This window comes from Spodoptera frugiperda, chromosome 25 (genome assembly GCF_023101765.2).
Source record: "Spodoptera frugiperda isolate SF20-4 chromosome 25, AGI-APGP_CSIRO_Sfru_2.0, whole genome shotgun sequence".
NCBI lineage: Eukaryota > Metazoa > Arthropoda > Insecta > Lepidoptera > Noctuidae > Spodoptera > Spodoptera frugiperda.
The window spans coordinates 4,428,513-4,441,813 of record NC_064236.1 but is presented as its reverse complement, the minus strand read 5'-3'; the positions used below and the strand labels follow the sequence as shown (position 1 = coordinate 4,441,813).

The window sequence follows — 13,301 nt, the reverse complement described above, 5'->3', positions numbered from 1 at the left end:
CAGGTTTTAGTTGATCATGTCTAAGGCCTGGCTTATAATTCTTTGAGCCAAAATTCTTTTAACACAATCATTAATTAGTACTTTGTTCGTGTAGAACCATTGTATAACAATTTACAGAAGTACCACGAAACAAGATACCTATTGTTCCTGGTGAAAGTAAGTAGGACATTACTACCTGTTGTAGCGATTTCCATTTACATGTGCATAAATTGCATGCGTTGTATGCTGGGCATGCCAGGATCATGTAACATGTTAGTAAACAGAATACAAAGGTAAAGCCAGTGCTTTTCTGTGATACAGTGAGAAACACGCGGAATTCTGAATTGACAAGACGTATTTCTTAGTAGCTTATGGTTTGCTTATTTACAAACATTGTGATCTTTCTCGGCCTGAGTAGAGCTCCGTAATACAAAATACACAGAACAATCATAAATCATTGATTAATCAATACTTCTTTAATACTTCAGTAACTAATTGAACGTTACCTAATAGCCTTGTTAACCCTTCGTGTGTATTTTAATTATGGAATTATAACTAGATTTAACTTACATATGTAAATAATGAAATTCAACAATATGGAACTACCAGTACCGTAGGCATTCCCTTAGAATACAAAGGCATGGCCGATTATTTCCTATATTTTATAATCAAAACTAATCATCATCTAATAATCATAAATTAGAATATGTGTGGTATTCTAACAGTGAACATTCCGAAAACAAAGCGAAGAGATTTTATAAATTAAAATTCACAATGTAAAAGTAATCTTTCAACTCTTTGAAAACATAAAGTGTTCATGTAACAGAAAATGTTTGAAAACAAGAAGTCCGTACGGAACATAACATGACACTGAACATAGGTAAACAGTGTCATGACAAAAGTATATTTTTCAAACAACTCACATAATGAATGCCTCAATTAGTTGTTGAACAGCGATGGCCAGTACAATCCGCGTCTGGACATCCGTCTTAATTATTATTGTGCTCCTTCTCACTGCCAAAGTAAAGTGCTATGAAAAAAGTAAGCTTACATTTATGCTGTCATTATTTGAAAGTGATTTTAAAAGTAATCATGTAATAAAAACAGTATTTTCGTTAAGAAAATTCGTTACTGTGGTGACATTACAATTTTTAACCATAACTATTTTTTATAAAGTTCATAAAAAATAGTAATTGTTCACTAAAATTAATAACATGTAAACTTTCAGCATTACGGAAAATTGTGCGAAACCAATCAAAAATGGTACAGAGACCATTTAGTGAAAATGCCGGTCCAGATTCAATATGGAAAAATCTCACTAACATTCATTCTGTACGTGTCAACGAAGCTCTACTCTTTCCAAACGTAGCTCAAATGAAGACAGTTTTCCATAATATACAACGGCCAAAAATATCAACTATATTGACTTCACTAGAAACAAGTAAAGGTAAAGCTTCATATTCGAAAACAAAGATATCAAACCCATCAACGTCGAATGAACTAAGGTTGACCAGAAATACGTTTACAGACATAAACGTAACAACGGAACCCCCTAAAGAACGGACAGAAGTTTATTCTAATTTTACCAATGCACGTAACGTAAAATTGGCAATCAAAAACTACTATCAAATTCCTACACCATCCAGATTCTTCCCACCCGTAGAAGACCATGACATGCACGCTAGTACAGAACAAAGAGGAACCAGCAGTAAAGAAAACACAGTAATCATTCCGAAATTTCACGAAAAAAAGAATGAAAAAGAAGAGATACAGGTCAAGGGCATTTTGATTCCAAATTCTAATAAAATCAAGACCCAAACAGAAAGTACAGCCAGTAGTGCAGTGCGTAGACAGACAATGCATAGTATTATAGATATAGATCCAGAGAATGAAAAAGCAGATTTTCTCATCGAAGGGTTACCCATGGATAGTACACTGTTCACGTATAATCTAACATCCGACCCCTACTCTTGTTCTATACTAAAAACAACAAATACGGACATTGATGCGCAAGAAAAATTTTCACAACTGAATATAGAGGTGAGTTCTCAATACATTCGTAATACATATTATTATGATCACAGAATAGAGAAGAAGAGATATGATGAACTGTGGCGAGTCTAATGTTCAATTGTTTTTCAGCCGTTTTGGATGAGCAGGAAGCATTTTTGGAATCATATTTTCGATAGCCGATATGAATCTCTAATGAGGAATCCAAAATGGCCACCTTTGAAGGTAATCTCGTAAACTTTGCATTTATTGTGTAAGGATCTCAACTATATTTAATAGATTTAATATTTTCAAGGTTATCCTAATACCTCGAAGCCACGTCGACTCAATATGGAGACGATCATATGCACAATATCACAATGATAGTGTTAACAAAATTCTATCTAATATTGTAAAAAAGCTGCAGTTCTACAACACACTAACATTTAGTTGGAATGAGATATCACATCTGAGTCATTGGTGGAAAACAACGACGCACAGAAATCGAGCGGTGAGGATATACCTTTAAATAAGCATGCATTATTGATGTCCTATTTAATTTTAAACTAAGTAATAGTAATTTATACGTTTCAGGCATTTCGCAAATTATTAAGATCAGGCAGACTTGAAATTACAACGGGAGGTTGGGTCGAACCTGATGAAGCAACATCGCATTTATTTGGACTCGTCCATCAGCTGACAGAAGGTAAGAAGAGTTAAGTAAGGACGATTCAACATGTGAACATTAATAATAATGTTTTGCGTGTAAATGTACCTAGTTCCCATGGCTATAGTTAGTTTTTGTTTTCAGGGCACCAGTGGCTAAAGCAACATTTGAATTATACTCCAAAAGTAGCGTGGTTGACTAACAGTGTTACTCATAGTCCAACTATGACTTATCTACTAGCCGCATCAAATGTTAACGAACTGGTTTTCACAAATCTTCATTACGCTTGGGAACAATATTTATCTGAATATCAATACAGCGACTTTATATGGTTACAAAGTTGGGACGACGATAAAACTTATCCCTCCAATTTAAATGACGTACTCGACAAAATGGGGAAGGATCGTTATCCGAAACATGCTGTTTTAACACATTATCTGCAATTTAATTCAGCTGGCTTTAGAGCGTGCGGCCCAAATGGCCCTCTCTGTGCGTCAGAATATAACTTTGCTACAAATCATAGAAACCTTGATGTCAGCGCTTTCAATGTAAAAGAAAAGGCTGAAGTGCTTCTCGAACAATATTCTAAAACAGGAACAATATCACCCCATAACACCATTATTGCACCTATAGGTGGCCCGTACCATTACGAAATGCAAGCAGAGTTCGACTTTCAGTTCAATAATTATCAAAAAATTGCGGACTTTGTAGCAGCAAATAAAGAAATTTATAAAGCTAGCATAGAATTTGGAACAGCTAAAGATTATTTTGATTATTTAAAATCCAATCATAAACATTTTCCTACTTTGAAAGGTGACTTTCTTAATTTTGCTGATATTAGTGTCGGTAGTCCTGCATATTGGACTGGGTTTTATACATCAAGACCGTTTACTAAGATTCTATTAAGGCGTTTGCACGCAACACTGCGAACTACAGAAATATTATTTTCTTTTGCTTTGAATCTTAACGTATTTCGCCGCTCCAATATTTCGCAAATATTTGAACTCTTAATAAAAACAAGAGAAACAGTTGCGCGTCTACTTGACCGCAATGTCGTAAGCGGAACAATTTCAGCAAACGCCTTAAAGTATGTTCACACTCAAATACTAAATACAGCCAGAGACTGCTGGTACATTCAGGAAATTTCAGCTAGTTTCTTAAGTTTGAAGCCGGACACACATGTTCCCTATTTACAAAAATATGTGTACAGAGATGGTGTATTCGCATCCGTGTTGAGGACAGTTTCGCCCGGAGATCAAGTTTACATTTTTAACTCCTTAAGTCATGAGCGAACGGAAATTGTAGAACTCACTACAAGATATCCAAACATAAGAATCGTGGATCACAATAAAAGAGACGTAACAGTTCAGATAAATCCAGTATGGACTTACACTTCGGAAAATCTCATTAAATTGTCTAGAATGTTCTACAAAATTGTCTTTTCTGTAATGATACCTCCGTTAACACTTGAACTTTTTAAAATTAAGGACACATACGATGCTTCACAGAATGCTGCTACCATATATTGTTTATCGTGCCACATTGACGATGTAATCAATAACGGAACTGTGTATCCATTTACCATTCAACCAATACAGTCAGGTGACATACAACTTGAGAGCTATAAACACAGACTTTTGTTTGATGAATTTACTGGCTTCTTGAAAACAGTAATCGAGAAAGAAACAAATATTGAGAAAAACGTTTTTATTGATTTCGGCGCGTTTAGGGATTCGGATTTTAATTCTGGAATGTTCTTATTTAATACAAATACTACGAAACCCTTGCATGACATTCTATCAGATTACAGATTTGGAGTTAAAAAGAAAATTTTATTGATTGTATCAGGACTAGTCACTACAGAAATAACCACTGTTTATGGACGATTATTACAACACACAACCAAAATATTCAATCTCCTCAGAAGTCCTTTGTCAAGTGCTATTTTTTTGGAAAGCAAAGTAGATTATGAAGTGTCACCTAAGTACAGAGAATTAGAACTCTTTCTGTCAATACAAACAGATATCAATAATGGTAATCCTCCTGAGATCTTTACAGACAACAATGGCTTCCAGTACACTCGGCGAACTTTGAATATCAGCCGTCGCATTGAGTCTAACATGTACCCAATAACGAGTATGGCATTTATACAAGATAGAAAAACAAGACTTACCTTCATAACAGACCATGCTCAAGGTGTCACTGCTCTACAAGAAGGGCAAATGCTATTCATGCTCGATAGACGAGTCCTTTTTAATGATGGCCGAGGTACTCATGAAGGACTGGCAGATAGTACCGCTACGTGCCATAGAAATTACATGTTGTTGGAAAATCTTATGGATTCAGCTAACTCTTTTAATCGACAAGCACACAAAACTGAATTAAAATTGCCCAGTCTATCTGCATTATATTTAGCCAACGCTCTCGATTACCTGCTGGATATATTCCTTATCGAAAAAAATCACACTCAACTTTGTTACTACACTTTTCTACCTTTGGTTAAAACTTCTTTTCCTTGTGATGTTTCTCTTGTCAATTTCAGAGCAGTCCTACACAGAAGTACGTTTCGACACGCTAACCCCAACACTGCGTTGATGACCCTACACCGGCAAACTTTTTCCTGTCAAGTAGACAACACTGCACAACTGCACTGTAGTGGTGATAGCCAAGTGGTCTTAAAAAAGATACTTCGTAATGCAAAGAAAATAGATCAGATGAATCTTCCAGGAACCGATGGAGGAGTGCCAGTATTTGTACTAAGCCTTACCAACTTTCCGCCGATGGAATTGACTACCTTGAGAATACAATTTTAAATGAAACAATGTCGATTATTCATCTGCATAAGTGTATGAACTGATAATTTGAGTACCTGGTACAGTTTGTCACCACAGAAAGTAAGCTGTTGCATGTCAGTAGGTGAGAAAGTAAACATTCAAAGCTAAGAAGTGTGAACAAAGACATAATACTGATAACTATAATGACAACCGATGCTTTTTAAAATAATATGCTTCTTGGGCCTTTTAAAGTTAAATGTTGATTAAGGGTGCCTTTCCACCAAAGATGTGCTATGTAGGTATACTACGAAGATGTAACAGCTAAGCTGTGAAACTATGTGACCGTTTCCACTGATATTAAGCTATGTAGCTGTGCGAGGAAGATGCGCAGCTAGTATACGATGTATCGATAGTAGGGAAGCCATCCATATCAGTATACGACTAACACACATCCATAGCACGCACCAATAGTACGCATCTTTCCATATAAAAAACACCACAAACAGTGCTATGCTATGTTTACTAATGTATATGACTTGTGGAAGCCTAACGCATCCACGGGTTCGTATCATAGCACATCTCTGGTGGAAAAGCGAGAGAGTGTATGACATGTAAAAAATAAATTACGGAACTAGACCTTTATACTGAAAATTTATAAGATAGTTTACAATTGTACATAAACATTTGAATAAAATTTGATTTGTGTTGTTATTTACCCAGATCTAGGTATCTAGAAGTTTAGTAGTAAGTCTTTAGTAGATAACAGATATGTCCTATTGACAGCCCATTTAAACGGATTAATGACATAGAAGCTCCCATTGCCATCTACCAGGACATAATTATATTTGCCACACAACGGCTCTTGTTTTTATATTTTTAAATATTTTTTCTGAATGAATAAAGATAAATAAAGAATTTTAGTATAATATAATAATAAATATATGTGTCGCTACATGCTAGCAGCCGTTTCCAGGGCCTCATTAATTGAGTTCACCAGTCAGTCATCCCCTCTTTTTAGGAGGGAAAATCATGCAATGTCTTAGCCCGCCTTGGGTGAGGCGAATGACCAATGTCAGATTCTTACTGACTAATGGTAATGGTAATGGAGTTTTACCTTTGCGCGCAAACTGTAGATACAATCGCGCGAGGGTCTTCATCTCCAGATCCCACAGCGGTAATCCGGCATGGAAGTTCACCGTACCCCCGGAGATCGTTGCGTCGAACTCCGTCGAAGCAAAACGGTTCTGATTTTGACAGAATACACAAGGAAAGTATAGTAACTTCAAAAACGAAGTGGTATCGCCGATTTTCTCTGACCGTAGGTATAGTTTAATGTTGTGCTTCAAATTACACAGTTTGGAGACCAGTCACATGATTTATATAAAACTACAAGTAGTACCTACTCGTCTATAGAAGCATAATACAACTAAATATTACAACGAAAATGGAAAATTAAAAAAATATATTTTTAAGCAAAATAAATACTTAGTTAAATAAATCAATCATCATCAAAATGTAGTTTAAATTAGGTAAGTCATAAGAGGTCTCCCCTTACAGTATTTCGGTTTGTGGTATATAACTTTTTTAATTTAGTACATACCTCGCAATCTGGGAAAGTGGGGACGATTCGATTATCCAATAATTTCAGACTTATCTACTGGACATTGACATTGATAAAAACATTAACAAATTAGCAACCTACATTTTTGAAGTCCATTACAAATGGATTCAATTAATTATTATCTTTAATATTAGATCATTTATTTTTAATATTACCGCGCTCATCGGGACCGCGTTCCTTCCACTCTACGTTCCGTTTTGCTCAATCAAGTGCAGTAAATGTTTAGTTTTACAGAATCAATAATGTTGATTCATTATTAATGGGTAAATTGAAAAAATATTTTAATACTTAATCAAAATCATAGCATATTTTAATAAATAGAGCAAAAACAACTTAATAGTTCAAGTCAAGGTTTAATAATTATTATACTTTATAATATTTTATTGAAATAAATGTTTAGTTCGTAAGTTATCAATTTTATACGTCTGCAAATAACCTTCCCTTTTCCATCCATCATGCGTTCCAATTTACGTAATACTCATTTCCGGTATTAATTTTTTTCATTGTCTATTGATTCATGTTGCCCGTTTCTAACGCTGTCCCAATTTGAGTGGAAATGTAGTAACTATAAATTAATAATTTATACATTGTTTAAAATATTTTTACATTTTTTCCACAATTTCTACAGTTGTTCAATGTGTACGATTATTCAAATTCGATGGATGATTTCAGAATGCTTAGAAATTAAGTGACAATATTTTTCCGTGCATATATTGTAATTTTTTACAGAGTAGATAATATAAAATTACATCAGTGTATAACTCCAAAGTAACAGAATTGTACTGAATGTTTTCAAAGTATGATATGGCAACATTTTGTTGTCTTTGATTGCAGCCATGTCAAAAACTGTACAGATTAAAAATGTGATTTGCTTTTAATGATTGTCTATCTGACGGAGGGGGCAGGCAAGGGCAAGGGGGCGCTGTCTTGTCTTGTCGCTGTCTTTCAATGCGTAACGTCGTTCGTTTTGTAGTAAAAGTAAAGAGACGCGTAACAAACATATCTTAATGCACATACGAATAAAAATGAGTTTTAGTGAAATATTAAAGTGAACTAGAGCGTGAAAACAGTTCCATAAACGGTATGCAGTGGAATTTTAAGTCATAATACTGCTTGTAGACGTACAAATGTCTTCGACAATGAGAATAAATAAATAGTTTACGAATTCATTGTCTCCTTGAAGTTTGTGAATTAGGATAGGACGAGGTTTGCCAGGATGGGCTTACTTATTTCGAAGATCTGGAGCTTGTTCGGGAACGAGGGTAAGTTTGATATAAAATTTTCATTAATCTCACGTTTATGATAAGATAAAAAATTAAGATGTGTTAGTCTCACACTTCAACGCCAGCGAGAACTTATACTGATAAAGAGGCCTTTGTTCGTTAGTTCGACCCAATTGGCTCGTAATAATGAATGTATAATATCTGTGACATATTTTAACTTCCATATTTTCGTCAAAAACTTCACCTTGTTAGACTGGTACATGCAAAACTTGAACGATAAACATGTATTTGGCGATATGTAGCGTAGCAATGTTAATTAACAAAGATAACAACATTATTTACTTTATTTCTGAACATATTTCATATATGTACAGTTTACTTTGCAAATATTTTAGACAAAGGAATTAAAGTATAGGAAATGTTATGAGTCAATAAAGTATACAATATATAGATCTCTATTGAAGATATTCATGTATCAGAGAATATAGGTACAATCTTCTACACAATTAAGTACCTAAAGAGCATTTTAAATATACTCCTTACCAGGTATTACACATGTGGTTCAAGGAAGAATAGAATCCTACATTAACTCAAAGCTTCTCATATCTCCAGACACAAATCATAACTTAAAATTGCTCCATAATAAGAAAGGAAGACAAACAAACATATTTTTATAGTTATAACATATTATAAAAGATGAAAATGTAAGAATAGTATATACCTATCTATGGTTAATTACTAATATACATAGGTGAAGAGATTTTTCTATGTTTGAGATGTTTGTCCGGAAATAAAGGTCTGATATGAATAATTATTTTATTGGATAGTCTATTTATCAGGGAAGGCTATTATAGCCTATAAAACATTGCACTACTGGGTGAAACTGTGCAGTATGAATTGAGTGAACTGTGAGTAGAGTTGAGGATAAATTAGGATAATTAATTAGTAAAGGATCAAAGCAATGAATAAATAAATAAATATACATTTGATGTACATGCATCACATTTATCTACCTACACTAACTTTTACAAGCAAGGCATATTATAAAAAAAAGAATTGAAGAATATAAAGACAACAATGAAATTAAAAAACAATCAGGTTTATTGTATGTTGAAATGTAATATGATTGCAGTAAAACATCAATTACAAATTGCAATTATGTAAGTTAACATTGTTTTGTAACAAAAGTTACATCATTGCAAGAAAGTAATAGAGATCAAGTAAAAGAAGTGTGGACTGCATTTTAATTCTAAGTTATTGCTAGAAATAGTACTGAAATAATTAATAATTAGTTTTTTAAATACCTTTTTCTTCTCAATGACAACCACCTAGCATTAGAATTTACTGACAATTCTATTCTGATGAAGATAAATCCATGTGCATGTAGCAAATTGTAGATACATATCAAAATAAGCCAGTATCCCAGTAGTATGTTCTCATATTTACTCATATTTAATAGTGTAATCTGTCACCTCTTCACAGAACACAAGCTGGTCCTCGTTGGTTTAGACAATGCTGGTAAGACGACGATACTCTACCAGTTGCTTCTGGGCGAAGCTGTCCACACCAGGCCCACAATTGGTTCCAATGTAGAGGAGGTAGTCTGGCGGAACCTGCGTTTCGTCATGTGGGACCTTGGCGGGCAGCAGAGCTTGCGATCAGCATGGACTACGTACTACACTAACAGCGAGGTAACTGATTAATATTTAATTCTTTTTAACTCGATATAAAAAGAAATATAAGTTTAAATATAATATATAAAACTATAGTTGATTAAATTACAATAAATATGTACAGGTCCTTTAAATTGTAATTACATTCATATAAAACTTATATGTTTACAGTTAGGTTTAGGTAATGCATTTCAGGTTCAGTAATAAGAAATAAAAATGTGGATGCCTTAGTATGCATTCATCTGCATAACAGGCGAATGAATGTGGCATATAATTATTTAGGTAAATACAAATAGTCTGACAATTAAACTGTCTGTGCAAACAATATCTATTATTCAGTGTCTTGGTGCATTCATGCAGTGCATGAGTAATTTTATATTAAAGATAGCACTGTTACACACTTAAAATAGTTTTTTTTGTTGTATAAAATGGTAAAGCTATGCGGTACCAAATATAATAGTAATTTACATGATCTCATGAGCTTGCGTAAATTTGTAAGTTCAAACCTTTTAGTTTCCGAATAGAAAAAAGAGGAGTACACAATATTAAACAACCACGGCCATTTTGTCAGTTATGTTATGAAGTTAACTATTCAGTCTGGGAGTTATTGGGGTCTATGTTCAGATGTGGATGTCTAGTACGTCATCATGATGATGAAGTTCCATGTGGCAGAGTGTAGTCCCTCGGGTAGACTAGTTTCTACTGCCTTATACCTGACACACAACTTCTCATTTCGTGAATAAAATCCTAGTAATCTAATAATAATACTTGGTTTCGGTATCGAAAGTAAATTCCTTGTTAGACAATACTGCTTGCGAAAACTCGACAGACGAGTTCTATGACCCTTCCCTATAGGAAAAAGATATTGAAATTACCTGTGCGGGGTGTAGGGCTATATTTAACGATAGTTTTTAGTATAAAAGTATATTCCATACATACGTATTTAAATACGTATTTAAAATTACTTAGGTCTTCTGGGTCTTCATAATCTGTATTATCTGGCGCAAAATATAAAACATAACCCTTCCTTGGCAGTCGGGTAAAAATACATATTAAATTATGTGGGTTGCAATGCCATTGGAAATATTCATTATCCTTAAGTAGCCGGTAGAAGTTGGCCTTGTTCACCAATTTTTGCGTGCGATACTTGTACGCTTTCACTTAATGTGGATAATTCGATTACCTGTATGTAAAAACTGTAATTTGTAACTGAAAATTTGGGCTATTTTAACGAATTTTTGGACTTTTTAAATTATTGTCAAAGTTATGGTATGCTTCCAACGACATCTTTTATTCTCGTAAGGGGAAGCAAAACCTGGAGCTGCCTAGTGGGATACCGGGGCTCCGGCTCTAAAAGCAGGAGTAGGAACGGGGTGATTTTTAGTCAGTAAGAGTCCGACAGTCACTCTCGCCTCGCCCAATGCGATAGAAGTCATTGGATGATTTTCCCCCTTAAAAAAAGGGGGAAGCAAAAGTGCTCATATTAAATGTAACTCCCTCTTTTTACCAGTTATTTTATTGGTCCCATGTTATAGTCAGTAACAGCCCTGTGGTCAAGGGTACATTCCCAGCGTTAGTGCTAATACGAGAATTAGAAGAAGAAAACAGAAAGAGAAGAAGAAAAGCTACAATAAGAGAGTAGTCGTTTTAAATTTTATGAAATATCGAAATCTTAACAAGAGCTATTCTCAGTATCTAAGTACCGTTATAACATTCGTCTGTGTTGTTTTCCTTCTACCAACATATTATATATTTTCCTGTATCATTTAAAATGATCGTCTCTTTAATATGACTAGGACTTATGTTGTTATCATCACGTACATAAGACCATGTACAAATCATTTCTAATATAATAATTACATTTATTTGTAAATTACATACTAGGTATTATTACACTATCTAATAATGTAGATAAAAATGTTTCAATTTACGATATGTATTGGTCGAAATTAATTACAAAATAGTTTATTGGGTAGAATCTCGGAAAAGGATATATAATTAATATTATGACTACTGTCAGTAATAATTATTATGTGTGTAATATACCAGTAGTGGTATAAAATAAATTAAAAATTAGATCGCTTATCTATGGGCTTAAAAATGGCTGCAAGGCGAATGATAACTCGGAATGCATTGTTTCCATCTAATATAAGCGTGTATAAACAGTATTTTTTTCTATCTGTTGTTATCTTCAAGAAGCTAGCGCATCAAGATCCCAAACTGACACGGTTGTTAAATTTTTAACCTTGTAACAACATTGATAGAGTTGAATGTCAATTGACTAGAAATTTTACAAGTTATCTTGTAAACATTTTTCTCAAGTTATGTTTTAATTCCGTGCTGTAGAGGGTTTCGAAATTAATCGAGAGATCGACACTGAAACTTCGTGATTGGCGAACTAGAACGTAGGTACCTACTTTGTAACTTGAGGTCAACCATGATAGTTGATAATACCAGTAGACTAATTGTTGCAATTGCCATTTGATTTGCTATTGCGTTGTAGGTACCTATTGATGGTATAAACAATTTAAATACAACTATGGCTAAGCGCATAACTAGAAAGGCTACAATTTTAAAGTCTCTTGGAAATACATAACTTAAAGATCAAAATAATGTAAAAATGAATAAGGAAAAGAACAACAATGTCGGTCATATCATGGATAAATTAAGTTGCCTTGGTCTACAACCACCTTATAAAGGCGATCCATTTAAGACCCCGTCCAATTTTGTCATCAAGTATGAATGATATTTACTCGTGATGAATGATTGCTATGCGCACAGTGCTCGAGCCATTTACCTACCGCAGTTGCAGTATCTTACATTTTTAATAGCCAAATTGCCTCGATCGGTCGCTATAATGTCACTTTATTAATTATGCCCCAATGACTCCACGATCAACGCACGCGATGAATTTTTGTTTATGCTCCAGCCATTGTTTACAGTAATTGCAATGTACGCTTCTTGCAATTGTTCGGTATTAATTGCCATGTAAATAGAGTAGTTCATGCTAAATATGCTCAGCGATGTTTATCATTTTCTTATTATATTATGATTAGGTTCGTATATATTTTATTGTCCATTGGCTGATGTTTGTTTTATACGAGTATTGTCATAGTTTGATTCTCACGGTGATTTTTCCTGTAAAATTAAACAAAAGAGAAATCTGAGCAGTTTTGCCATAGAATAAGAATTCATACTACACCAGAGTGAAGTGTAAGCACACCCTTATCTGCCCCTACGAGGAATAGCATTATGGACTTACATAAGTTATTCAGAGCTAAATAACCCTTGATATACAGAAAGCAAAGAAAGAATAACAGTTTATTTGCACCGAAAATGACCCTTACTAACAACACTAATATGCTATATCAAAGT

The 13,301-nt window shown here is 34.1% G+C and overlaps 2 protein-coding genes across 3 annotated transcripts in view; both read left to right on the top strand.

Moving 5' to 3' along the window:
• Window positions 1-404: 404 nt before the first annotated feature.
• Window positions 405-6,108, top strand: LOC118266844 (alpha-mannosidase 2-like). The gene is made up of 6 exons (XM_035580430.2): window positions 405-1,020; window positions 1,208-2,019; window positions 2,122-2,214; window positions 2,285-2,479; window positions 2,563-2,674; window positions 2,780-6,108. Exons 1-6 carry the CDS (start codon window positions 936-938, stop codon window positions 5,446-5,448), a joined length of 3,966 nt encoding a protein of 1,321 aa, XP_035436323.2. The 5' UTR covers window positions 405-935; the 3' UTR covers window positions 5,449-6,108.
• A 1,777-nt stretch (window positions 6,109-7,885) lies between these two features.
• LOC118267037 (ADP-ribosylation factor-like protein 5A) overlaps window positions 7,886-13,301 on the top strand; it is a 23,990-nt gene continuing 18,574 nt past the window's right edge. The window contains exons 1-3 of one of the 2 annotated variants that reach the window (XM_050704404.1): window positions 7,914-8,292; window positions 9,736-9,812; window positions 9,849-9,944. In XM_050704404.1, coding sequence (XP_050560361.1) covers window positions 8,247-8,292; window positions 9,736-9,812; window positions 9,849-9,944 — 219 coding nt within the window. In that variant the 5' untranslated portion in view covers window positions 7,914-8,246. Of the gene's footprint in view, window positions 8,293-9,735; window positions 9,945-13,301 lie in introns of both variants that reach the window. The other variant, XM_035580785.2, reaches the window with a different exon arrangement.

Excerpts from the sequence above, each read along its gene's own strand:
- LOC118266844 (XM_035580430.2), top strand. The coding sequence starts at position 936 with ATGGCCAGTACAATCCGCGTCTGGACATCCGTCTTAATTATTATTGTG. Across the intron at positions 2,020-2,121 it reads TTTCACAACTGAATATAGAG|CCGTTTTGGATGAGCAGGAA; the intron begins GTGAGTTCTCAA and ends ATTGTTTTTCAG. Across the intron at positions 2,675-2,779 it reads CGTCCATCAGCTGACAGAAG|GGCACCAGTGGCTAAAGCAA; the intron begins GTAAGAAGAGTT and ends TTTTGTTTTCAG.